At 43.3% G+C, this 27,834-nt stretch overlaps 2 protein-coding genes across 10 annotated transcripts in view; one reads left to right on the plus strand and one right to left on the minus strand.

The window, feature by feature from the left end:
- Positions 1-13,733, minus strand: part of FBXO16 (F-box protein 16) — a 64,418-nt gene extending 50,685 nt beyond the window's left edge. For 4 of the 8 annotated variants that reach the window (XM_058433474.1, XM_058433473.1, XM_058433477.1 and 1 more), the window contains exons 1-2: positions 13,649-13,719; positions 5,231-5,366 (exon numbers count right to left, since the gene is read on the minus strand). In XM_058433474.1, coding sequence (XP_058289457.1) covers positions 5,231-5,329 — 99 coding nt within the window. In that variant the 5' untranslated portion in view covers positions 5,330-5,366; positions 13,649-13,719. Of the gene's footprint in view, positions 1-5,230; positions 5,367-13,648 lie in introns of those variants that run through there. The other 4 variants (XM_032143769.2, XM_032143764.2, XM_032143768.2 and 1 more) reach the window with 2 other exon arrangements.
- Positions 13,734-17,688: 3,955 nt separating this feature from the next.
- FZD3 (frizzled class receptor 3) overlaps positions 17,689-27,834 on the plus strand; it is a 79,885-nt gene continuing 69,739 nt past the window's right edge. Inside the window, exons 1-3 of one of the 2 annotated variants that reach the window (XM_032143666.2) lie at positions 17,689-17,812; positions 23,371-23,416; positions 26,100-26,632. In XM_032143666.2, coding sequence (XP_031999557.1) covers positions 26,444-26,632 — 189 coding nt within the window. In that variant the 5' untranslated portion in view covers positions 17,689-17,812; positions 23,371-23,416; positions 26,100-26,443. The remainder of the gene's footprint in view (positions 17,813-23,370; positions 23,417-26,099; positions 26,633-27,834) is intronic. The other variant, XM_032143665.2, reaches the window with a different exon arrangement.

Here is a 27,834-nt window from a genome sequence, read left to right on the forward strand (position 1 = left end):
ACCAAAAAATTATTATTATTATTTTTGGAATAAAATGGGAGTTTGGGACAATAAAATACATATTATCTTCAGAAGTGATCGTTACACTGGATAAAAATCTATTAAAGAACCAATGAGTGATGTGATGCACTCGTTCCCCTCCAGAACCGAAGGATTTATTTCCCCACCTGTTGGAAGGCTGCTGGTTGACAGTTATAAGCTTGAGAGAGCTGCCTTGCCCAAGGTCAGACCTGGCGGGGGTGGGTAGGCAGCTAGCAGCCACTGAATGTTCGGTCAGTGTGGAAGTATAAAGACCAGACCTTCTTCCTCCCTTCCCCCTTGCCACAATGTAAGACAAATGATGGGGTTTGGATCTCTGTCCCCACCAAATCTCATATCAAATTGTAATCCCCAGTTGTGCACAGTGACTCGTGCCTATAATCCAGCACTTTGGGAGGCCAAGACCAGCGGATCACTGAGGTCAGGAGTTCAAGACCAGCCTGGCCACCATGGTGAAATTCCGTTTCTACTAAAAATATGAAAATTAGCCAGGCGTGGTGGTGGGTGCCTGCAATCCCAGCTACTCAGGAGGCTGAGGCAGGAGAATCGCTTGAACTGGGAGGCAGAGGTTGCAGTGAACAGAGATTGCGCCATTGCACTCCAGCCTGGGCAACAGAATGAATTCTGTCTTAAAAAAAAAAAAAAAAAATTGTAATCCCCTGTGTTGGAGGTGGGGCCTGGTGGGAGGTGATTGGATCATGGGGGTGGTTTCTCACGGTTTAGAACCATCCCCCTAGCGCTGTCATCAGCAGGAGTGAGTTCTCATGAGATCTGGTTGTTTAAAAGTGTGTGGGACCTCCCCTGTCTCACTCTTTCTCCTGCTCCTGCCACGTAAGATGCCTCCTCCTGCTTTGCCCTCTGCCATGATGGAAAGCTCCTTGAGGCCGCCCCAGAAGCAGATGCCGTTATGTTTCCTGTACAGCCTGCAGAACTGTGAGCCAATTAAACCTCTTTTCTTTATAAATTACCCAGCCTCAGGTATTTCTTTACAACCAATCTGAAGCATCATGGCAGCTTCAGGGAGTCCTATGGGGTCAGTGGAGACCTCACTGAGACTGCATTCCAGCCCAACTTCTTCCCTTGCCCCGCATCTGCCCCTTTTCTCTCCTTTTCCTTTTATTTCCTTCCCTTCCCAGGTGCTGATCCTGAAAGTCCTCTCCAGTCAACGCTCTACATGCTAATCTCAGAATCGGCTTCTCTAAAAATTGAACTGCAAGAGGCATTCAAGCAATTTTTTGCCTCCTAAGACACTTTTCTTCTCCACAGCTGCTAAATTGATCAAGACTCATAATTTTTCGAAGAAAATTTCTGAAAATCAAGGAATTCAGTGAATGCATATTTGAATTCAAGTCACTTTTTCACATGTGTGTAAAACCTTCACAATTCTATGGGAAGACATAATTCAAAATGAGACCCTGAAGTTTTGGTAGGGGAAGCAGATAAGCTGTTATATAAACTGTGGGAGAGCTTCGAGCATTGCAAACAGGTGCTCAGTAAATTACTGTTGAGCTGGATAAAAACAATTTTCTTTCTTTCTTTTTTTAGAGACAGGGTCTCTCTCTGTCACTCAAGCTGGAGTACAGTGGTGCAACCGTGGCTTACCCCAACCTCCAACTCCTGGGCTCAAGCGATCCTCCTGCCTCAGCCTCCCAAGTAGCTGGGACCATAGGCATGCACCATCATGCCAGGCTAATATTTTATTTTACTTTTTTTTTTTTTTTTATACAGATGAGGTTGCACTATGTTGCCCAGGCTGGTCTTAACCTCTTGGCCTCAAGCGATCCACTGGCCTCACCCTCCCAAAGTGCTGGGATTACAGACCTGAGCCACTGTGCCTGGCCCCCAAAATTTTTTCAATAGATTTGTTTGGTGTTCATGGCTAGATGAAGGCTGAATCTCTCTCTCTCCCTCTTTCTCTGCCTTTCCTTTTGTTTCTCCTGGTCCCTCTATTTTTTTCTCATTCTCTTTCCTCTTTCCTCATTTCCTTTATCATTTTCCTTTTTCAGTCTCTCTCTATTTTATTTCTCACTATTCCAATCTACCTTGGCCCTTCTGTTCCTCTCCTAAAATTGCTCATCAGTAGAAACTGATTCGACTAGAAATAGAAAGTACTGAGCAGGAGGGTTCAGGTTTGATGACAGCTTTGCCAAGGGATGAGCCCATCTGTTGAGTTTAGAGGGGCACAGGGGCAAATCCAGGCTAAGGACACAAAGATGAAGAGGCAGGAAGACAAGAGTCAATGAAACAGGTACCAGGGAGTAGACCTGAACTCTGATTCAATTTCTTTTTTCTCTTTCTTTCTTTCTCTCTTCTTTTCTTTTCTTTCTTTCTTTTTTTTTTTTTTTTTTTTTTCCTGAAACAGAGTCTCACTCTGTTGCCCAGGCACTGGAGTGTAGTGGTGCAATCTTGACTCACTGCAACTTCCACCTCCTGGGTTCAAGTGATTCTTCTGCCTCAGCCTCCCAAGAAGCTGGGACTACAGGGGTGCATCACCATGCCCGGCTAATTTTTATATTTTTTAGTAGAGACAGGGTTTTACCATGTTGGCCAGGCTGGTCTTGAATTCCTGACCTCAGGTGATCCACTCGCCTTGGCCTCCCAAAGTGCTGGGATTACAAGTGTGAGCCACTGTGCCCAGCCCTGACTCCATTTCTTATGCTTCAGGAACCAAACCAGGTTCCTGGAGGTACAGAGAGAAAAGATGGAATCTCAACTCTTCATGCATGGGAGTTGACTGGGAAAGCCAGTGAACAGTGATGAGAGCAAAGAAAAGGAAGCAGGACGCAGTGGGGAGGCTTCACAGAGGAAAGGACATTTGAAAGGACTCAGATAGGAGGCGAGGGCGAGAGTACATGCAAAGGCATGGAGGTGTGAGAGAGCAGGGTTCACCTGGGGGCCCTGAGCCAGGCCTGGGCATCGGATGTGAGGGAGCAGTGGCAGGGGTGGAGCTGGGAAGTTGGCTGAGGTCAGATCATGAAAGATCCTCAGTGCTATGCCTGGGGGTGTTGGAATTTACTCTTGGGAGTGGAGCCTGTTATTGGTTTCACATAATAGAATCGGAATCTTAGAAAGATCTCTCTGGGATGAGAATAGAGGATGGATTGGCAGGGTTAGAGGCAGTGAAAGCAGTTAGGGGGTGACTGCAGTGTACTAGGAAAAGGGTGCAGACAGTGTGAGCTGAGAATGAAGCTGGAAGTAGATAGGCGGGTGGAGAAGAGAGGCCTGAATGAGAGATTGGGAGGAGGACTCAAGAGTACTGGAAAGCAAATTACATATGGAGGCAAGGGAGCGTTGGTAGACACTTCTCTGTGTGCCTCTCACACTCCGAAACATCTTGGCATGTCAAGAACGCAAGGGCCTGAGCATTCGTGGCCGAGTGCAGTGGCTCACGCCTGTAATCCCAGCACTTTGGGAGGCCAAGGCAGGTGGATCATGAGGTCAAGAGGTCGAGACCATCCTGGCCAACATGGTGAAACCCTGTCTCTACTAAAAATACAAAAATCAGCTGGGTGTGGTGGTGTGCGCCTGTAGTCCCAGCTACTCAGGAGGCTGAGGCAGGAGAATCGCTTGAACCCAGGAGGTGGAGGTTGTAGTGAGCTGAGATCATACCACTGCACTCCAGTCTGGTGACACAGTGAGACTCTGTCTCAGAAAAAAAAAAAAAAAAAAAAAGAATGCAAGGCCCTGAGCATTCGTGACTTGGGCCATTCTTGCAGGTTGTGTCTGCAGTAAGGCAACCTTGAGGGATGAGGTAATGTCTCCCTTTGGGAGCAAGAGCAGGCTGACTTACTGCTTACTATGAAAAGCAGGGGATGCCCTGGGCTCATTGTTCCTCAGCTGTGGTGAAACCACTGTTACGTGTATCACTTACCTGGGCCCTATGCGTCACACCTGTGGGACGGGGAGGACCAGCAGAACCCACACAAACATAATGTTCATGCCACGTGCTGCTTTGTGAGTAAAGTTGTTTTTGACCCAAGAATCTCATCTTTTATTGTGAAACAGCAGAGTCTTCTAATCCATAAGTCACAGGCTAACTTATTAGCTTGTAATCTGGGGGAAAATGAAATCCCAGACTGGACAGGGAGAAGCAGAATTTCTGGCTTGGTTGACTTGGTATAAAGTAGTGCCTCTCATCAGGGGGAGGAACTGGTGTGTAGGAGCCAGAGGATGAAGTCAGTTTTATACATAGTGATTGTGTTTTCCTGACAAATAGGTGTGGTCCTTGCATACAGCGATTGGTCACTGGAGCTCACAGACCTGTTAGTAAATTCTGTCCCTAACTGAAGCAGGAATAGAAACCCCTAGAGGTTTGTCAGTCTCACACCCCAGCCATCCACCGTGATCCTTTAGTGTAGTCCACTAGCACCTTCCCAGAGTGCAGATGGAAAATAAACATCTTTGTTGTTGTTGGTCTTGTTGTTGTTGTTGAGACAGAGTTTCCTCTTGTTGCCCAAGCGGGAGTGCAATGGTGTGATCTCGGCTCACTGCAACCTCCGCCTCCTGGGTTCAAGCGATTCTCCTGCCTCAGCCTCCCGAGTAGCTGGGATTACAGGTGCATACCACCACGCCCAGCAAATTTTTTTTCTTTTTTTGTATTTTTGGTAGAAACGGGGTTTCACCATGTTAACCAGGCTGGTCTCGAACCCCTGACCTCAGATGATCCACCCACCTCGGCCTCCCAAATTGCTGAGATTATAAGCATGAGCCACTGCACCCAGCCATGAAAATAAACGTCTTGAGAGAACCTGAGTAATGTGAATAATCAGTTGAAATGTATGCATTTTATGTATCTTATTAAATGTGCAGCATTACCCAGCAACCTCAACTATACAAAGAAAACCGGGTTTTGGGGAATGCCATGGACCACTCTCTCCTTTCTCAGTCCTGGTGGTTCCAGGGGAGAACAAGTGATGGAAGAAAAAAGGCAAGTGGGGTGGGAGAGGAAGGTGACAGCGCGGGAAAGAACAAATCCAAGACTTTTTCTTCTTGGACAAGGACATTGGGTCTATCACCAGCCTTGCCCATATAGCAAGGGTTCAATAAAAGTTTTTGAATATCTTCATTTTGGTTTTCATTCATCCATTACACAATCCTAAATAATTCCTGTTCATATTTTGGTAGGTAAAATTTTAATATCTTTTTTCCTTTAAGTCATGGATTCAATTGTTAAAATAGTCTGGTCACTTACCCGGTCATTCAATAGCTGATGGTTTAGGGGTGTCCAGGTGCTCATCTTTGTCTGCATTTTGGGACCATCTATGTTTTTCGGAGGTGCAAATGCCATCATGAAACAACTGGATATCCTTCCATAAGAAAAACAACACCTATCAGAAGAAGTGAATCATATAACCCTCAGAAAACAAAAATTACTAATACCAGCCGGGCACGATGGCTCACGCCTGTAATCCCAGCACTTTGGGAGGCCGAGGTGGGGAGATCACTTGAGGTCAAGGATTCCAGACCAGCCTGGCCAACATGGTGAAACCCTGTCTCTACTAAAAATAAATGTAATAAATAAATAAATAAAGCCGGGCGTGGTGGTGCATGCCTGTAATCACAGCTACTAGGGAGGCCGAGGCAGGAGAGTCACTTGAACTTGAGAGGTGGAGGTTGCAGTGAGCCAAGATAGTGCCACTGTACTCCAGCCTGGGCAGCAGAGCGAGACTCCACCTCAAAAAAAAAAACAATACTAATATCATATAATTTTTTAGTATGTTGGCAGAGGGAATGGGTGGGAAGAGCATTTATTGGGGGCATCTTATATGTCAAGCACTTCATACGTCTCCTCAATGGAAGTGCACAATAACCTGGTGAGATGGTGGGTTTTAACTCATTTTACACATGAGGAAAATTTGGCTTATTGATGTTACCCTGTCCAGGGTCATACAGATAGCCAGTGGTGGAATTGGTAGTCGGACCCAGGTCAGTTTGATGCCACTTTACTTTCACTGGACTCTGGGGGGAAATCCAGAATCACTCCTAGCTAAGGACATACTATATTGGCCAGGAAAAAAAGTATTTTAAATTTAAAATCATCATGCAATATGAAACACTTCATTCTTCTCCCTTGTGATATTAACTCTCCTCCTCCCCTCTTAACTTCCAGATATCCAAATAACAAGAACTCCTGCCTGATGGTGTATTGAAGAGGTAGCATGGTGGGAGAAACAAGGCCAAGGCTTTGGAAATAAACAGATTTGAGTTTATTCGGGGAAATTTGCTATTTTTAGTTATCCAGTATATGTCTGCCTCCTTTTGATTAAAGCACTTTAATTTTCAGGAGGAATTACTTTTCCCACATTGTTTAGAGCCTGATGGTTTAATTAATTAAGGTAGCCTGTCCTTCCCTAGCCAAGAGATGGTCATGAGACCAGGCTAGGCCAGTTGGGCTGACAATAGCTTACTCTTAATCTTATTTTATTTTATTTTATTTTATTAATTGATTTATTTATTTTGAGACAGAGTCTCGCTCTGTCGCCCAGGCTGGAGGGCAGTGGTGTGATCTTGGCTCACTGCAAGCTCCGCCTCCCCGGTTCACGCCATTCTCTTGCCTCAGCCTCCCGGGTAGCTGGGACTACAGGTGCCCGCCATCAGGTCCAGCTAATATTTTTTTGTATTTTTAGTAGAGACGGGGTTTCACCATGTTAGCCAGGATGGTCTTGATCTCCTGACTTCGTGATCCACCCGCCTTGGCCTCCCAAAGTGCTGGGATTACAGGTGTGAGCCACCGCGCCCGGCTGAGATGGAGTCTTGCTCTGTCACCCAGGCTCGAGTGCAGTGACACGATCTCAGCTCACCACAACCTCTGCTTCCCAGTTTCAAGAGATCCTCCTGCCTCAGCTCCCCTAGTAGCTGATTGAGGGTAGTTTTGATATATACACTCAGGGTTGCAGGCTTCTGCATTTTCCACTCTGTGATGGTGGGTTTCACAAGGACAGGTAGCAGAGATGGCTAAGGGGACCAGGGCCTGCTTGCCTGATCAATCGGCTCCACAAATGTCCCCACAGCAACAGATACTGGATATTTTTTATTTTTTGAGAAAGAGTCTTGCCCTGCTTCCCAGGTTGCAGTACAGTAGCTGGGGTTACAGGTGCGCCTGGCTAATTTTTGTATTTTTTAAGTAGAGATGAGATTTTGCCATGTTGGCCAGGCTAGTTTCAAACTCCTGGCCTCAAGTGATCCGCCCGCCTTGGCGTCCCAAAGTGTTGAGATTACAGGCATGAGCCACTGCGCCCGGCCGTTATTTCACAGGTGAGGTGGTCATTCAAAGTAGCATTGGTGCGCTAGGCTGACTGTTCAGTTGTCCCTGCTATTTCATTGCTCCTCCTCACTCCCTAAAAAAGCCCCATGTCCTTTCTAACATGGGGCTAACGTAAGCAAATAGGAAACTTATTGCAGTATCCTTGCAATAAACTTCCTATTTGCTTACATTAGCTAGAATCTGTTTCTGTTTGTAACCAATTTTTTTTTGTTTTTTACTTTATACAGGTTTAATCCTGGCTGTAACCTGTACTAACTGTGTAACTTTATGCCAGTTATTTAATCTGAGACTCCGTTTCCTCATCTGTAAAATGAAGATGTATACAATCACCCTCAACTGCTCTTTCAAAGATTAGAGAAAAAGGGTCCAGCAGAGGGCCTGACAGGCAGGTGGTCTTGATAAGTGGGAACCTCCCTGAAGCTTTTCTTAGAACTTGTCATTCGCAGAGTGCCTCAAAACCTGTCCTTTGAGGCCAGGCATGGTGGCTCATGCCTGTAATCCCAGCACTTTGAGGGGCCAAGGTGGATGGATCACCTAAAGTTTGAGACCAGCCTGGCCAATATGGTGAAACCGCATCTCTACTAAAAATACAAAAATTAGCTAGCGTGCTGGTGCATGCCTGTAATCCCAGCTATTCAGGAGGCTGAAATGCGAGAATCGCTAGAAACCAGGAGGCGGAGGTTGCAGTGAGCTGAGATCGCACCACTGCACTCGAGCCGGGGTGACAAGAGCAAAACTCTGTCAAAAAGACAAAAACAAACACAAAAAACCCTGTCTTTTGGAGGGCCATGACAAAATATTTCAAGACGCTAGACATTTACAGCAGATTGAGAGTAGTTTTGATATATACACTCGGGCTTGCAGGTTTCTGCATATTCCACTCTCTGATGGTGGGTTTCACAAGGACAAGTAGCAGAGATGGCTAAGAGGACCAGGGCCTGCTTGCCTGATCAATGGGCTCCACAGATGACCCCACATCAACAGATACTGGATATTTTTTATTTTTTGAGAAAGAGTCTTGCCCTGTTTCCCAGGCTGCAGTATAGTGGTGCAGACACGGCTCACTGCAACCTGCACCTCCCAGGTTCAAGTGCTTCTCCTGCCTCAGCCTCCCGAGTAGCTGGGACTACAGGCACCTGCCACCATGCCTGGCTAATTTTTGTATTTTTAGTAGAGATGAGGGTTTCACCATGTTGGCCAGGCTGGTCTCGAACTCCTGACCTCAGATAATCTGCCCACCTCAGCCTCCCAAAGTGCTGGGATTACAGGCACAAGCCACTGTGCCTGGCCTTGGATAATTTTTTTTTTTTTAAATCATTATATTTTGGCTACTATGGGATTTTCCCAAACACTATCTGAGATCTTTGAGGTTCTCATTTGACATGTTTAAAACCCTCTGGGGTGTCAAGACAATGCCTTCCTGCAGTTGCCTACTGCCAATATGCCACTGGAATGAGGGGCACTCAGATCAGCACTCAGGTTCTTCTCAGCCTCAACAGCTAACTATCTGACTCACATTTAGGTAAGTTACTAAGCCAAAAGAAATGATTTCATTACAGTAATATTAATTGGCAGCTAATGATAAAAGTACATGTGAGCAGGCAAGTTATAGATACAGGCCAGCATGGTGGCTCACACCTGTAATCGCAGCACTTTGGGAGGCTGAGGCAGGCGGATCACCTGAAGTCAGGAGTTCGAGGCCAGCCTGACCAACCTAGCAAAACTCCGTCTCTACTAAAAATACAAAAATTATCGGGGCATGGTGGCACACTTGTAATACCAGCTACTCAGGAGGCCGAGGCAGGAGAATCGCTTAAACCCAGGAGGTGGAGGTTGCAGTGAGCTGAGGTTGCGCCACTGCACTCCAGCCTGGGTGAAGAGTAAGACTCTGTCTCAAAAAAAAAAAAAAAAAAGTTACAGATATAAAGCGTAGCCACTGAGTCTAGATCTCCCCAGCTAAAAAGTGATATATTTGTTTTTGTTGTTGTTATTTATTTATTTTCTACATTCCTCCCCCTCCTCCTCCTCCTCCTCCTCCCCTTCCTCCTCCCCCTCCTCCTCCTCCTCTTCTTCTTTTTTTGGAAGAGTTTTGTTGTTGTTGCCCAGCTGAAGTGCAATGGTGCAATCTTGGCTCACTGCAACCTCCGCCTCCTGGGTTCAAGTGATTCTCCTGCTTTAGCCTCCCTAGTAGCTGAGATTACAGGCATGAGCCACCAGGTCCAGCTAATTTTATAGTTTTAGTAGAGACAGGGTTTCACCATGTTGGTCAGGCTGGTCTCAAACTCCTGACCTCAGGTGATCCACCGGCCTCGGCCTCCCAAAGTGCTGGGATTACAGGCATAAGCCACTGCCACGCCTGGGCTACATTTCTTCTTTTTAAACTAGTTGTTTTGTTGCCTGTAATCCCAGCACTTGGGAGGTTGAGGCAGAAAGACTGCTTGAGCCCAGGAATTTGAGACCAGACTAGGCAACATTGTGAGACCTTGTCTCTACACAAAGTAAAAAAAAAAAAAAAAAAAAAAAAAATTAGCTGGGCATAGTGTTGCACGCCTGTGGTCCCAGCTACTTGGGGTGGGGGCAGAGGGCTGAGGTGGGAGAATCGCTTGGGCCCAGGACGTCGAGGCTGCGGTAAGCTGTGATTGCGCCACTGTACTCCAGCCTGGGCAACAGAGCAAGACTGTTTTAAAAAAATAATAAAAACATAAAAATTAAATGAGTTGTTTTGAATCCTTTCTTAAGAGCTACATGGCTCTTGGAGAATATGATGAAAGCTATGAATTCTCCCCCTAGAAAAATGCACATACACACAAAATTTTGCTTACCCCTGCTCTATGCTGAACAACTGTCTCCTTTCCAGTTTGTGTAGGAAACCATGTGACTGATCCTAGGCACATCCTTCTGAATGAGGACAAGTAGCCTTCCTTGGTAACTCCCCCAAGCGCCTGCACTGGTTGTTTTCTTTTTCCTGGTTCCTCAGAGCTACATGTCACTTAGATTAGACTTTCTTTCAACCTGCTTGAAGATGGATTTCCAACAGATGGGCCTGGCCCTGGGAAGCAGCCCTCTTGGCCATATAGGCCTGCTGAAGCGTGCCAATGTGGATGTACTGCCTCGTCTCTTGCTATTATCCTTTTACGGTATTTTCCTCCTTCGTCCATTCCAGAAGACAGGCAGTGTGTGTATTTGCATGCACATACATGTTCACAGAACAGACCACTTGCTACTATTAAGAAGACAGATTTTTTTTTTTTTTTTTTGAGATGAAGTCTCACTCTGCTGCCCAGGCTGGAGTGCAGTGGCGTGCTCTCGGCTTACTGCACCTCCGCCTCCCAGGTTCAAGTGATTCTCCTGCCTCAGGCTCCTGAGTAGCTGGGATTACAGGCATGCACCACCACACCTGGGTAATTTTTGTATTTTTAGTAGAGATGGGGTTTTCCCCATGTTGGTCAGGGTTGTCTTCAACTCCTGACCTTAAGTGATCTGCCTACCTTGGCTTCCCAAAGTGCTGGGATTACAGGCGTGAGCTGCTGCGCCCAGCTACAGAGATTTTTATATAACATACAAAACATAATTGTCCCCACTTAATCCACAAAATAAAGCAAGTTGTCATCCCCTCCTTCCACAGATGTCTTGCTGTTGCTTTTTTGTGATCTCCTTCCCTATAAGGACTACCTTTGAATATTCATCTTTTTTAATTTTTATTTTTAGAGATGGAGCAAAGTCTCACTCTGTTACCCAGGCTGGAGTGCAGTGGCACAAACTCGGCTCACCACAACCTCCGCCTCCCAGGTTCAAGCAATCCTCCTGCTTCAGCCTCCTGAGTAGCTGGGATTACAGGCGCCTGCCACCATGACCGGCTAATTTTTGTATTTTTAGTAGAGATGGGGTTTCACTATGTTGGCCAGGCGGGTCTCAAACTCCTGACCTCATGATGCACCCACCTCAGCCTTCCAAAGTGCTGGGATTACAGGCATGAGCCACCGCACCCAGCCGAATATTCATCTTTAATTTTTCTTAGAATTAAAATACAGAAACAGGGCCTATGACTCTAGTTCTTGACATATGGTTCTAGTCTCATTTTCAATAGCAAGGATGGGTCCCCTGGCCACATACTTCCAATTTGATCTTCTAAGCCATATATATATATTTTTTTGACAAGATCTTGCCCTGTCACTCAGACTGGAGGGCAGTGGTGTGATCACAGCTCACCATAGCCTCAACCTCCTGGGCTCAAGCAATTCTCCATGTCAGCCTCCCAAGTAGCAGAGAATACAGGTGTGCACCACCACACCTGGCTAATTTTTTTTTTTGTATTTTTTGTAGAGATAAGGTCTTGCTTTGTTGCCCAAGCTGGTCTCAAACTTCTGGGCTCAAGCAATCCACCACCTCAGCCTCCCAAAGTGCTGAGATTACAAAGGCGAGCCACGACCTCCTGCCCTAAGCCATTCTTCACACTGTCATCATTATTTAACCACCTTACTATGTACCTACAAGGCAGGTGTTAGGGGTACAAAGATAAGAGTCTGCTTTAATGGAGCTCACAGTCTCCTCTTAGGTATTTTTTAAAAGACCAGTTGATCATGTCACTTTCCAGCTCAAAACCTTCAGAGGTTCACTGATGGCTACAGGATCCAGACTTCCTCGCGTGGAAGTCTAGGTCGGCCATGATTTTACCTCCATCTACCCTTTCAGCCTCACCTGGCCCCACCTTCATGCACTCTCTGCCCAGACACACTGAACTCATGGCCACTCTGAGAACGTGCCACACAACTCTGATGATTCTTGGCTTATGCGGTTTTCCGATGCTCACTGCTCACCTGAACCATCACAGTAGTATATAATAGGTACTCAATATTTGTTAAATCAATAGAAAAAATGACTATAGCAGTGCAAGTGGGGAGCAGTTTAAGGATTAAAACTTGTAGAAATGTTTGGGAGGGCCGGGCGCGGTGGCTCACGCTTGTAATCCCAGCACTTTGGGAGGCCGAGGCGGGCGGATCACGAGGTCAGGAGATCGAGACCATGGTGAAACCCCGTCTCTACTAAAAATACAGAAAAAATTAGCCGGGTGTGGTGGCGGGCGCCTGTAGTCCCAGCTACTCGGAGAGGCTGAGGCAGGAGAATGGCGTGAACTCAGGAGGCGGAGCTTGCAGTGAGCCGAGATCGCGCCACTGCACTCCAGCCTGGGCGACAGAGCGAGACTCCGTCTCAGAAAAAAAAAAAAAAAAAAAGAAATGTTTGGGAGGCTGAGGTGGGTGAATCACTTGAGCTCAGGAGTTCGAGACCAGCCTGGGCAACACAGTGAAATCTCGTCTCTATCAAAAACAAAACAAAAATTAGCAGAGCGTGGTGGTGTGTGCCTATAGTCCCAGCTACTCGGGAGGCTGAGGTGGGAGGACTGCTTGAGCCTGGGAGGCAGAGGTTGCAGTGAGCCAAGATCATGCCACTGCACTCCAGCCTGGAGGACAGAGTGTGACTCCATCTTGAAAAACAAAAAAACACCACCACCACAACTTGTAGAAATGTTGGCCAGGTGTGGTGGCTCACGCCTATAATCCCCGCATTTTGGAAGGCTGAGGCAGGAGGATCTCTTGAGCCCAGGAGTTGAAGTCCAGGAATTCCAGACCAGCCTGGGCAACACAGCAAAACCCTCTCTAAGAAAAAAAAAAAAATTGCCAGGTGTGGGTGTGGCGGTGGGCGCCTGTAGTCCCAGCTACTCAGGAGGCTGAGATGGAAGGATTCCTTGAGCCCAGGAGTTCAAGGCTGCAGTGAGAGATGATTGCACCACTGCAGTTCAGCCTGGGCAACACAGCAAGACCCTGTCTCAAAAAACAAAAACCAACCAACCAAAAAAAAAAAAAAAAAACAAAAAACAAAAAAACCCTTGTAGAATTGTAGAATTGTAGAAATGTAGAGTGAAACTCAGAACATGATACTGGGCTCTGGGGTTATATGCAGAGTTTACTGAGCATAATAGGACTAGGTCTCTGTGCTAACAGAATTTACCCATACATTGTAATATCATCAGACAAGGGAATCTCAAATTATTATCAGGAAATTATCAAGAAATAGGGTATGGGTAGATTTAAATACGAATTCATCTTCCGCTTAACTAGTTTTTAAAAAGCAAGAACTATAATACAACGCAAAGAGCTAATGCTTGGTAGGCATATAATTATCTGTGGGTTGTTAATTTCACAAGTATGAATATCTGGCAGTTGCACTGTAGCCCAAATGAGAGGGCACAATGAAATCCCCAGGAGCACTGATAAGGCTCGTGAGAGGCCCTGGAGCTTTCCAAAGAGAGAGTCTCCATCTTTTTCATGCACTGCCCACAGCTCTCACCTCTTTTAGCTTGTCTCCCTCTTCAAGCCTCAAGCGCTGACGTTGCCACAGTTGCATTAGGTCAGCTTTTTCTCTGACTCCCTCCAGTCCCTTACCCCTCCCAGCTTCCAGCAGCCCAATCACCGTCTATAAATCCCGTCGCTAGCATCCGGGGTCTCTTAGGCAACAATGTGTGGGCTCTTGATTGGCCGCGAGATCCAGGAGGGCTGGCTACAAAATTGGGCACGGGGATAAAATTAACAACTGTGGCGGCCAAGAGCGTGGGAGGGACTGCAATGTCTCAATGTAACCCTAGAATGAAGATGCGTCGAATCCTGAAACAAGTAGCGTTGAAAACCTTCATTCAAGACGTAGTGTGTTCCAAATCAGCCCTACCTACGTAGCATGCCCAGTCACATTTTCCTGGTCACTCCGGAGCTGCGAAATGCAGGCTCCACTGTGCCAGGTTTTAAGAGTGGCCAACAGGTAAACAGAAGGTTGGAGGAAAAAGAATTCGAGACTGGTTCAGTGAAAGAATAGCACCTGCAACAGGAAGTGGAAGGATGGGGCCAGGAGGAATTGCCCAACACAGAGACAAAAAAATGCTTCAATGCAAATTTCAATTTATTGGATTATAGAATTCAGGCTGACTGACAGATACACCAGGGAACCAGCAGATGGCATGCCCTAATAAGAATAACTAAATTTAGGAACTCTTAGAATCCCGTCCAATTCATTAAATTTATTGAGCGCCTGTCTTGTAATAAGAAGCAAAATGAGAATACAAGGATAAAAAAGAAATCTAAAGAGGAAGACTGGAAGGTGCAATATACAAATACTTAATGGAAGGCTCACATGGGTAACAGCTGTTATAGAGTTATGAACAAGTGCTGGAGGATACCAAAAAGTTCAAAATTCCAGAACAGAGGTCCTTTGGTCAATGTAAAGCAAGTCTTACAGGCAGCAGTCAACAACAACAAAAAGCAAAACAACGGCAAAAAAAGACTTTCCTTACTATCTTTGTTTCTCAAAATGAGTAAGAATGCATTCCCCTTCAATTCAAATGTACAAACCCTGTGTTTCTGTTGTGTTTTATAGGTTTTATTTTTATTTTTGGGGGGACGGAGTTTTGTTCTTATTGCCCAGGCTGGAGTGCATTGGTGCGATCTCAGGTTACTGCAACCTCCGCCTCTTGAGTTCAAGCAATTCTCCTGCCTCAGCCTCCTGAGTAGCTGGGATTACAAGCATGTGTCACCATGCCCGGCTAATTTTTTTGTATTTTTAGTAGAGACAGGGTTTCACCATGTTGGCCAGGCTGGTTTCGAGCTCCTGACCTCAGGTGATCTGCCCGCCTCGGCCTCCTGAAGTGCTGGGATTACAGGCCTGAGCCACCGTGCCCGACCTGTTTTATAATTTTTAAATAGGCAGCATTTGTATATCTCCAGTTTAAAAAGAAAAAGTGAAGCTCATAGAAGTTGTTGCTTTCCTTAGGTTAAAATGGATCAGTAAGTGGGCAAGCTGAAATTAGAACTTGGTTGTTTGAATTCCAGCCTAGGGATTTTTTCCACATGACCAGGTTGTACCTAAATGAATAAACAAAGCCTTGGGGGCAGAGGCGGTGAGGGGGTGGCCTGGAGGAGGTACTTAGATGCAATACTAAATTACCATGCATTACCAGTTAGCTTTTATGGTTTCAAAACGGGTTCATCCAGAAAGAGACCAGTTTTAACAATGTTGGGAGTGCTGTGTCTCTCTATGAAGTTCCCGCTCATTAAAGACTTCGTATTGGTGGTTACAACATGGAAAGAAAGAGAGATGGGATCACAGAGAGCATCTCCTTTAGCCCTGTTGGATTTGAATATTTTCATCCCTGAAAAGAAGGTCTCTTTCTTCTTGCCTCTCAACCAACATCTTCTGGGCCTCCTCTTGTCCTGCACCTCATCATCAGACTACTGTCCTCCCAAAAGAACCTGAGCCACACCGTTCACACTGTGTTCACAGTGAGCACATAGAGCTCAATGTCTGACACCGCAACATTACTTTTTTTTTTTTTTTTTTTTTTAAGAGACAGGGATGGCTTTGTCGCCCAGGCCGCAGTGTAGTGGCACAACCATAGCTCACTACAGCTTTGAATTCCTGGGCTCAAGCAATCCTCCCAGGCTAATTTTTTAGTTTTTATTTTTGTAGAGACAGGATCTTGCTATGTTCCCCAGACTGGTCTCCAACTCCTGGCTCAAGTGATCCTCTCTCTTCGGCTTCCCAAAATGCTGGGATTACAGGTCTGAACCACCTCACTCAGCCCCAAATATTAATTACTTTTAAGAGGGACATTTCAGACATAAAGATTTGGACAGTTTCATAAGAAACACCCTTGATTCTCCACGAAGATTTTTTTTAAAACAGTACATTTGTGTGTATTTCACAGATACAGTAGTAGCTTCTTTTGTCTCATTCCCAGGTTTCATTCCCCTCCCTGCCTGCCTAGAGGCAGTCATTGTCGCGAAATTGGTGTGCAGCCTTTCTGTCCATTTTTACGCTTTTATTATATGTACGTTTGCCCTCATAAACATTGTATAGTATTGCTAGTTGTTTTTTTTTTTCTAAAGAGGCATCATCACTTACATATCTTGTGGTTTGTTTTTTTTTTTTCACTCAATGTTCTTTTTCTGAGATTTAGTCATGCTGATACAGTGGTGATCATTTCTACGTCATTCCCACCTCCCAATGTTGAGCTATGATGTGTCCCATTCCTGACAGTCTTTACAGGATGGTGTGTAAATTGAATAAAAATGCACCTCGCAGCGCATCTCCGGCGGTTCCCCAGCTACAAGGGATCTGACACACACAGATTTCCCCCACACTATCCGCCCCCTCACTCACTCTCCACAGAGGCACCGCTGGCTCCAGAGGATACACTGCCCTGCCTAGAATCAACCTAAGAATCAATATTATTTTAAACATTGTTTACTGCACAAGTATTTACTTATTAGAGAAACTGAAACTGTCATTTCAGATCTCATTTATCATGCCTGTTCACACAGCTCACCTTCTGATGTGAAACTCTAGGTCTAAGTTCAATACTCTTCAACATTTACTTAACTCGTATCAAGCGCCTTTCTAAAAAAAATTGTAAAACACATAACGTAAATGCACCACTGTAACCATTTTTAAGTGTACAATTCTAATAGTCCATTCACATCGTTCAATTTCTTTAAGTTCTATGTGCTACCGACAGAACAAAATGATGCCCATGAAATCTAGGTTGACGAGGAACGAAAAAGAAGAGAAAGAAAAGACAGGTTAAATGGTGCAGTGAAAAGAAAAACAGCCCTAGGTTGGGATGAATCCAGGCCCCGTTGTTAAAACGCTGCATGGCTTTAGGTAAATCATCTAACCTTTGGGGGCGTTCTTTTCTTCGTCTGAAAAATGAGAGGTTCGGTTTAGATTATCTTTAAGAATTCTTTCAGCTCTAAAGCCGCTTACGTGGAAAAGCAGAGGAGAAACATTTCCTAAGGAGCAAAAATTGGGGCGCGCACCAGTAACGACCAGCTCCACCTGTTTCCTAAGGTCTTAGCCAAGAGGCTATGAACTATCCCGGGCGAGTAGCCTGTTCTGTCCGCTACGCTGTTTTGCATGGAGCTCTGCAGCAGGCCAGAGCTCCTGCACCCCATTTCACCCTCAGCATCCGGGGATCTGCCTCTTGAGCACCCCAAATCCCCAGGTCCGGAGGTCGACGCCTCTGGTTCTCAGACCAGGTGTAGGTGGTCCTGCAATCACACCTCCGCGCTGTGTCATCAGGGGGAGGGAGTGCATTGCGAGGAGGGCCCCAAGTGCATCTCAGATGAGCGCCTCCAGGGCTGGGAACGAGCACGCCGGAGCAAGGCAGCTCCAGGCGTCACTCAGGGAGAGAGGCAGAGAACAACGAGGCGCGCCAGGCCAGCCCCGCAAGCCCAGGCTCCGGCAGGGAGCTTTCGGCCGAGCGTGCTCACTGCGCCTGCCCCGTGCGTGCGCGCGCGCTCGTGCGCTCGCTCCCCGGGCCGCGCGCCCCGGTGCTCGCGAAAGCTCGCTGTCTCTGGGAGGCGCGCGCCGGCGGTCCTCGGCCGCTCCGGGTACCTGAGGGACGCGCGGCCGCCCCCGGCCGGCGGCGCAGCCCCCACCCCTTGGAGCCAGGCGCCGGGGTCTGAGGTGAGCCCCGCGAAGCGTGTGGGCCCCTGGGCCGGGGCAGCGGGAGAAGGAGCGGCGAGTGTGGAGCCTGAGGAGGCGCCGCGCGGCTGCCTGCTGCTCCGCCTCAGTCCGCGCCGAGGAGTCAGCAGCAGCCCGGCGCCTCCTCTTCAGGGATCGTTCCTCTCGTAGCGGCCACAACAAAAGCCTTGGGCGCCGGGCTGTGGCGGGCGGCGGAACGGGGGCCCGGGCCCGCAGTGGCGGCTGGGGGCCTCGGGGACGCCTAGTTTGGGGCTGAGGGCTGACGGCTGAGAGGGGAGCTGCCCTGGGAGACTGTTAACCCTGTCCGCCCTGAGCCCGCGCTCGGCAACCTGTGCGAGTGTGGACCGCGGTTCGCTCGCCTCCACCCCGGCCCAGACCCTGCGCGGCGGGGAGAGGGGCCCGGCCGGAGCCGGCGGCAGCGCGGGGTGCTGGGGGCCGTGGGCGGAGGACAATGCGCCGGGGGCTCCCGGCCGCCCGAAGCGCGCGCCGCCAGGCCCCCGGCCCCGGCTCGGGTCAGCCTCGGGCCCACCTTTGCCTGCCCACGCCTGAAAGTTTCCCCTCCCGTCCATCAGTTTGCAAAGTCCTTGCACCCTTCCGCGAGCTTTCGCCGGCTGCCTCCTCCGCGGGCTGTGGATTTGCTGTGGGGTGGCTGCTGCTGGATCCCCGAGGGTCCGCATCTGAAATCAAGCTGCTGTGAAATAGCCAGCAAGGTTAAGGAGACTTGTGTCCTTTCAAGACATGTAAACATCTTCCTAGAGGTGTTTTACATCTTAGGAGTCTTGAGTTCGATCTCTCTGTTGTAAGAGAAGCCAAGGGGGCTTTTCTTGGCTTTGTTTTTAAGAACAAAAGCACGTGCCATGAATTGAGGCAGAGGAGTAGACTTCAGATTTAGAGAGATTGGCCCCATGAAGGAGGTCCGGCGGTTTGCCCTGTGTAGAATGACTCTTTGAATTTTGGTTCCCGTCTGGGTTGAGGGAGATGCAGCAGCAGCACAGCAGAGTAGCTGCATCAGTGACTGTTATGGGAAAGTGTTCAGACACAGCCTTATCTTAGAGAAGTAGTTCTGATCGGGAATGCTTATTGATGGGAATTGAGTTACTTTGTAAAGCCAATATGATATGAGCAAGGAAACAAAGACCTGACTACCCCTGGGGATGTTACCTCCTTCCCTCACCCTCCTTTAGTCCTTGGTGGTGTACTGGTGCCGTTCCTGCATTTTAGTCTGGAAAAAATAGAAGTCCTTAGTTCTATTATTAAGAAGTGGTTACTCCTGAAGATAATGCTTTCCGTCTTTACTTTTAAACAAATCAATACTATCTTTTTCCTCCAGAAAAAAAGACAAAAACCCACAAAGATAAAAAAAAATTCAGAGTCGGAGAGCCTAGGAAAGAGGTGTAAGAGCTTGACTGGGTGGGGCTGGAAGGATAAAAGAGCTAAAGATAAAATATAACTAAGATGCAGCCCTTCTTCTACCATACCCCCCCAACCCCATTGTTTGAAACTATTAGGAAAATAAGTAAATTACTGGTAAAGCCTATCATTCTACCCTCTCTTTCCTCCTACCCTTTTTCCCTCATCCGCTACTAAAATTCTCTATCGCCATCTCTCCTAAATCTATAAAAGCGTCCCATTTATAAAAGGAGAAGGACAATGAGCTGTTTCCTCATCCTAGCTACTCTATACTTCTGAGCTTTATTTTGTGCTTTGACCATTCAGGTGGCTATTTCTTGGGAGTTCGGTGATTGAGATATTTGAAGTAGGGGAATTTAATAGCAAAGTGCACATTCTTTCTTTGTATGGAACAAAGTGAAAGTTTTATCACTGGGGAAGGAGAGAGGAGTTTTTTGCTCACAATAAGTTATCTGCTTCCCAGGAAACAGACTTAAATTTCATGTTAGTTTGATAGTGAAACTCTTAAGATTTTTATATTCAAAACTTTTTCTGAGCATGTGAGTTTGTTGATGTTAAGCTGCTGTTGATTTTCTTTTCCTTCAGAGACAGATAGTAGGAAACAATTCTTACCACTTCGTTGAGCGGTTTTGGCCTCAAGTTTTTGTTTTTGTTTTGTTTTGTTTTTTTGTTTTCTTATCCCCAGAACTCTAGAATTATGCATGATTAAAACTGCAGCTGTGCACAAAAATAAAAAGAATGATTTTAAAAATATGTACTGGATAAATTATTCAGTATAATTGGAGGAAAATGTGTGGTAGAGTCTCGAGGAAAGAAATTAGATTTTCAGTAGTGATATTTCTATAATGCTAGGAACAAATGAAGTGTAACAGCTTCTTACTGGCTAGGAAAGAATTTTACCTACTATGTCAAAAAATGAATTTCCTCTTTTTGCTTTCCAATTCATCATGTTGGAAACTATTGACAGTTTGGTATATTCAAGGAGTGTATTGCACATGAAGTTTGAGATGAATGTAACTAGGCTAGTGGGCCTGAAAACCAAATCCTGGTCCCCAGATTTTATCTCATTAAAATAATTCTGTAGTCAAAGCATGCAAACCATACAAACTTGTTAAGAGGGGTGGAAAGCAGGGGCTTGATATTAGAGAATTTTTTCATAGCAGATTTAAGAGAAGCTGGGCTGAAATTTCAGCCCATTTTAAAGTCCAGAATCTATCTGTCTCTTAACTTTCCAGTTTTATTTTCAGGTTAATTTTTGAAGATCTTCTGTCTTCTTTAGTCTTAGTAATTAATAATTTCTAAATTGAACTGAATTTTGATGCCCACCATTCATTTAAATTTTGAACCTAGATGGATTTACTTTTCCTCTGTGTGTTTTAAGCCTTACTCACTTAACACATTGGAAGATTAAGTTATTTGTTGTAATCAGTAGATGATGACAAATGGACTTTAAACATTAGATGAAGTAGGAAAGTTCAGAAAAGAGATACTCTGAGATTAATAGGAATCTAGGTCCTGTGAATTAAATATGAAGCTATATAAACTTTCTTGTCGCAACCAGTAGGCAAAGGGCCAAAGACTATATAGACTTTAAGAAAAGGAAAGTAACATATGAGCAATGAGTGTACACTGAGTGTATATTTTGTCTAACAAGACAATAATTTCCTTAAGAGAAGAAGCTCTTATTTAGAGATAGTTATTGCTAATCCTTGCAATGCGTTCTTGAAAACGTGTCTGAAAAAAGACAAAGAATATCCCTCCTGTTCGCTCTGTAGGCACTGTGTAACCAGCATTTACTTTGAGACAGCCTTTAGATGATCTTTCTCAATTGGAAATGCAAAGTGTTACCTGTATTTATCAGGTGTCAAGAAAATGAAATCTCAACAGAATGATGGAATGGAGCCCTTTCTGTAGAGAAAGTGTAAATTGGAATGGAGTTGCTGAACATAATCTTTTGTTGCAGAACCGCTTTGACAAGCCCTTAGGGCCCACTTTTCTCATCATCCTTTCTTCTGGGATTCAGCTTGCTTTCCTCTTCACAGTTGCCACCTCCTGCGTTTCCCACCGAGTTCTTTGGGTCTGATTTTGCAGTCAGCCTGGGAAGACAGTCTTCCAAGATTGGAATCCCTTCCCTTTATTGCTGTCTTTCAGGACAAATACTTAGTTGATTTTGTTTTAAAGACTTTTACTTTTTGTCATCAAAAGAAACCTGATAAATAATGGTTGGAAATGTAAAATTCCTGATGTTATACATTCATAAAAATAGAAATGTGTAAGCTTCAAAGTATCTAGTCCTTTTTGTTTTCTGATGGAATGTTAACCAAGTAACTTAGTCTGAAATCAGCTTTCCAGATATTCTGTATTGCTCTATGGAGAAGTGAATGTGTCTCTTTTCCCATACAAAGGGCGTGAGCAACTGTTGCATAGCATTCACTTTTTGCAGGGCCCTGGCCCCTGAAGCTACCCACTCCGATTATGTTAATCTAGTAGGTCCCCCCCCCCTTTTTTTTCCAGTTGATATACTACAGTTTCTTATAAGAAAAAAGATAATATCAGTAAGAACGCCCCAAATGACTGTTAACTTTTGTTTAATGACTTGCTACATTTTGATAGGATCTCTTTGGGTCCAGAATCTTTGCTGTGTCCTGCAAGTCTGGAACTTCAACTTACAACTTTTCCATGGTTGATCTTACCTTAGGAAAAATGGCATACTCACATAATTGTGATTAGAAGTAGATAATTCATTATGTTACTGAAGACATATTATTTGGAATGTTTATCAAAAGTTTTTTTATTTTATTTTATTTTATTTTTTTGAGACAGTCTCACTCTGTCACCCAGGCTGGATGCAGTAGTACAGAGTCTCTGCTCACTGCAACCTCCACCTCCCATGTTGAAGCAATTCTCAAGCCCCTCCTGAATAGCTGGGCCTACAGGCGCATGCCAGCTAATTTTTGTATTTTTAGTGAAGACAGGTTTTTGCCATGTTGGCCAGGCCTCAAATGATCTGCCTGCCTTCATCTCCCAAAATGCTTGGATTACAGGCGTGAGCCACTGTGTCCAGCCAGGAATGTTTATCAGAAGTTTTTAAATTTTGCATACCACTTGAGTCAGTTGATTGGTTATCTGATTTTTTTAGTATTGAAAATCAGATTTTGACTCTTACTAAATTGGTCATCACTGATTTGCTTTTCTTACTAGGTACAGTAGAGCAGTAGTGTATTCCTTGGCTTGTTGCTTAATTAGTAGTCAATAAACCAGTCATTTCACTAGTATTTTTTCTTGTCAGCTAGTCAGCACATATTTACAGATTTAGCAGAGTTAATTACTTCATACACAAAATAATGTACTATAGGTTCTTTCATAAAATTCCATAAAGCATTTAATATTTTATTTTTAAACAATCAAAGTATTTTACTATATTACATGTATATATATTTTTTCTGACAAAATGAGAGATACATACACTGTTTTGTAAACTGCCTTTAAATTTTATTTTTTATTTATTATTACTATCTTACTATATCCACAAATACAGGTTTATGCTCATCATTTTTAGTAACTATATAATATTCCATCATGTGGTTATACCATAATTTATTTAACCAATTTCTTATTGGTAGACTTTTCGGTTGTTTCCAACTTTTAGGTTTTTTTTGTTATAAACAGTGTTACACTAATATTTTGGTTGTGCATCATGTGTACTTATGTGTTTACTTAGAATAAATTATAAGATAGATTTGCTGGATGAAACTGTGTATATTTTAAGGGCTTTTGATATAAGTAGCCACTTTTTTTTTTTTAAGCGCCAACTAGTTTACTAATAGCATTTGAAAATGTTGAAGGTGTTCTTTACCCTATACTCCCACCCTCTACTGTGTTGTATCATTATTGTTTTTTCCCATCTGATTGGCAAAAAATCTTATCTCACATTTGCATTTTTTATTATTAGTGAAGTTGAATATCTTTTCATATATTTCTTGGCTATTTGTATTTCTTTTGTAAATGTATGTCCTTCGCTTATTTTTCTATTAAAATGTTATCCCCTATCTGCTTTTATTTTTAAAATTCATTTAATGTATATAATTACATAAACAATACTTTTATTATATTTAATTATTCTGTTCTAGGATAGCATTTCTCAAGACCTGACTTATGGAGCACTTGTAACCTGAGGTAATCATTAGAATGCATATCATTTTGCAGGATTCAGATTTCTGGGGGAATCCATGAATCTGCTACACTTTAAGATTAGACAACTGCTGTTTTGGGGGAAATGAAAATTCTTTAACACCTATACTTTGCCTGTTTTCTTCTTGTCTCACTGAATTCCACTGCTGTTTTTTCCCTTCTTTTAATAATCATAAACTAAAGTCTTGCTATATCAAGATTATTGTCCTTTCACAGCTTAACAGTAGATTTTACAAAAGCATCTTGGTACATGGTAATTTGAATGTCATAGTACATAAGGAAGCACTTTTATAAGAAGGTAGGATGCTTTACTTGCAAGTAAGGCAAAAGGAATAATCAAGAGGAAACCAGGTAAAATAGATGGAGTAGGCGGAAGTGTAGAGGGACATTTCAGCTACTTTTAAAAGCTCAGTGAGATATTGCTCAGTTTCTTCCTCAGGTTTTATGTGGTAGTCTTCTTTGAACCATTGATTTGAAACCCATACCTGCTTGAAAAATAGATTAGTTTAAATGAAATTTTTGAAATTCTTGGTGTTACTATATGCATATTCAACAGGGAGTAATGTTCCCTTTAATTTTTTTTGGTTGCAAGCAGATGAATATGCTGCATAAGCAATAAACTACAAAGACTGAACTTACATGGATGTTTTAATACTACAATCAAATAAAACTTTCAACAGTTACTTGAAATATTTAATGATATGCATAATTGTTACTGTGCTGCATGGTAATTAAGATAAATATGTTTTTAACTATGGTTAATGCCAGTTTTCTTTTTTTATCTGAGGGAGTTTCGCTCTTGTTGCCCAGGCCTGGAGTGCAGTGGCGCGATCTCAGCTCACTGCAACCTCTGCCTCCCAGGTTCAAGCGATTCACCTGCCTCAGCCTCCCGAGTAGCTGGGACTACAGGTGCCTGCCACCATGCCTGGCTAATTTTTTGTATTTTTAGTAGAGACGGGGTTTCACTATGTTGGCCAGGCTGGTCTTGAACTCCTGACCTCGTGATCCGCCTGCCTCGGCCTCCCAAAGTGCTGGGATTACAAGCGTGAGCCACTGCACCTGGCCCAGTATCAGTTTGCTATAGGCAGATCTCAACATTTGTGGGGAGAAAAAAAATATGGCAGACCAAGAATCCGTTTCAGAAATTTCTGATGTAGAACATGAGGAGCTTTAGGGCTTTTTGAGTAGGGTTTGCTTTACCTTAGTTTCCTAATTCTAGGGAACATAGACTTTTCTTTTCCCTTCCGTTAGTCAAGACCATCTACTAGAGGGAGAAATTGGGAAGATTCAGCCACTGTTTTACTTTCTCCAAATAGTTTTCTGCCTAGTAACTGAAGCTTGGGACATGGAGTTCCCAATCATTGATATTTAATGAACAAAGGACAGTTTCTTTCCCCACTTAAGCCAAAGCAGTTCCACGTCCCACAATCTAAGTTATCATAGGTGCTAGTATTTGAGTTGTCCTATTAATCTGGGTCTTTGAGAATTTCTGAACCTGAATTTCTCATCTTTTTCCAACCTAGGCTCTCCACAACAAACATAAGACTATCCAATGCATATGAAACAAATTGAAATAAAAGCAAAGTTAACATCGTTACTAAACCAAATCAAAATGTGATAGCTTAGAATATGCTTTTCTCATACCAGACCTGCCTTCCACTCCACCTACACCCTCTCAGCTGAAATTGAGAATCACACATATTTTTGCCCCGGAAAAGTACATAGAAGTCAGAAATTCTAAAGCACCGTGGAAACAATAACTGGGAATTATTCTTATTTTTGCTGTGACTTTTTAGGGATGATTTCTATTCTCTGTGCAGCATGGCTGTGTGTAATGACCATTCGTTGATGAAATATTTCTTAGTGCTGCATCTGTGTTATTAAATTTTTTTACTGTCTAAAAAATAATGTAATATTGTGAAAATTTCCTAGTATTTTAGAACCTTCTATATGTCAGTTCAGTATTGGTTGATAGAGGTAGCATTTGTATAAACTCAGTGATTAAAATGTCTAATGTTTAATACTGCTTTACCATTTATAAAGTACTCTTGCATACATTATCTTATGATTCACTCATATCGTCCCTGTGAGCGAGGTGGTGTTGGAATCATTTTCAAGAAGAAAAATTCTAGGTGCATAGAAGTTAAGTGGTATGTTTATATTCACACAGCTAGCAAGAGGCTTGAATCTGTATCTTTTGACTTACTTTTCAGACCACTTTCACAGATGCCTTCTGCTATGTCAGTTAATACAAAAATATACTATTAAAGATTAAAACACAATTTTAAGTTCAATAATTTAGGTTATAAGCATAATATTTATTATTTAAATAAAATTTAGGACAATAGCATAAGAATTTTTCAAAATGAATCAATTATATATTGTGACAGATGAAAAATTGCCATTATAGATGAGAAGTTGAAGCGTGTGTTATATAAGCAACTGAGGGATGAAATTAAATTTGCATTTAAATGCTGTTTAAGGATCATTTTAGTGTAGCTATAGCATAAATGATAAAGTAGAAAAATTATGTCTTTATAAAGAACCCGTATATTGTTAACTATTAGGTCAGTATAATATCTCTCATCAAAGATTTTTAATGTCAAGTCCATAATACTTTGAGAGGAAATGACTAATTTCTCCCATTTTTTAAAATAATACTTTTCAGATATTTCAGTCGAAGGAAGAAATAGCTCTTCTCCTAAGATGGAATCTGTGGTTTGGGAATGTGGTTGATCAACTTGAGATGTTGGCCAAATGTGCCCCATGTAATAAAATGAAAAGAAGAGACAAGATGATGTCATTTTCCCATATTGTGAAACCAAAAACAAACGCCTTTTGTGAGACCAAGCTAACAAACCTCTGACGGTACGAAGAGTATTTAACTGTTTGAAGAACTTAACAGTAAGATATAGAAGAAGTACCTTCGAGCTGAGACCTGCAGGTGTATAAATATCTAAAATACATATTGAGTAGGCCTGATCATCCGAATCTCATTCAGACCCAAGAAGGATGGCTGTGACTTGGATTGTCTTCTCTTTTTGGCCCTTGACTGTGTTCATGGGGCATATAGGTGGGCACAGTTTGTTTTCTTGTGAACCTATTACCTTGAGGATGTGCCAAGATTTGCCTTATAATACTACCTTCATGCCTAATCTTCTAAATCATTATGACCAACAGACAGCAGCTTTAGCAATGGAGGTAAGACTTGATCTATTCTTTGACGTATCTTAGTAAATGACTCTTGTGTTGTCCCATCAGCCAGTCTAATGAATGTGTTTGATAAACAACAGGAAAATAATATGCTATTTTAAATTATATCTTATAAATTTAAAAATGTATATATTTTGCTTCAGACTCTAATAGATTGAAGGATTCACATTTGGTGAATGTTACTCTTATATTTTAGACATTATATTTTATAAAGAAATGTGAAACACCAGAACATGGGAGATAATAGCCATTCAGAAGTTTAAAATTTAAGAATAACTCCCAAGCAGTGAAAAAGTTTTTGTCAATGTGAATTATCTGTTCTTGATCTCTCAGAATTTTATCAAAGTTTGCTGCCTTATTTGAATTTTTTAATGGTAATTCTTCAGACATTTCTTAATTATTTTAGTTTAGAAACTTTCAAATTTAGAAACTATGGACACATTAATTGATACAGTTAATAATAGGTTTAAATAAGGGTATATATGTCTATAATGGTTTTAGAATTGAGGACAGGGATATATATACCAGATAAGAACTAGGAGGCAGTTAAGCAGTGGTGGTAATGACCATAGGCTTTGAGGTAGACAAACCTGGGTTTGAATTCTACCTCTACCACTTTCTAGCTGTATACTTTGGCCATGTTATATGGACTTTCTCACCACAGTTTCTTTGCTTGTAACTTAGAGACTTCTGTAAGGTACAAAGTGAAAATGCATGTATAGTACTTGGCACATAGTAAGTACTCTATAAGTGATAGCTTTTACCATTAATTCATATTCTCATATTACCGTGGCTACATAATATAATTTAGAGGGAATGTTTGATACATTAGTCTTCAGCTTATTTCCATAGCACTTTCAGCAAATGGAAGCCTACATGTTTTGGAATTCTTCATTTTATAATAAAATCAAAAAGTTCGTCATTTTGAAGGAGACTAACCTAAGCCTGAGAAAATTTGTAAGATTATTATTCATAGATTTTGAAATAAGGAGGGCATCTTATATATTCCAAATATTTGAAAATGCTGTAGAGGTTGAACAAAACATTTTTTGCTTTTCCTCTGAGTACACGAGGTCTAAGTGGTTGAAGAGAGAGATTTGGTATAGGCTATCAGATTAGGATATACAAAAATGGGTATTGGTTTAATACAGTAAGTTGGTTCCAGGGATGGTAGTCTTTGCTATGTATTA

The sequence above is a fragment of the Hylobates moloch genome, unplaced genomic scaffold (assembly GCF_009828535.3).
Source record: "Hylobates moloch isolate HMO894 unplaced genomic scaffold, HMol_V3 SCAFFOLD_22, whole genome shotgun sequence".
NCBI lineage: Eukaryota > Metazoa > Chordata > Mammalia > Primates > Hylobatidae > Hylobates > Hylobates moloch.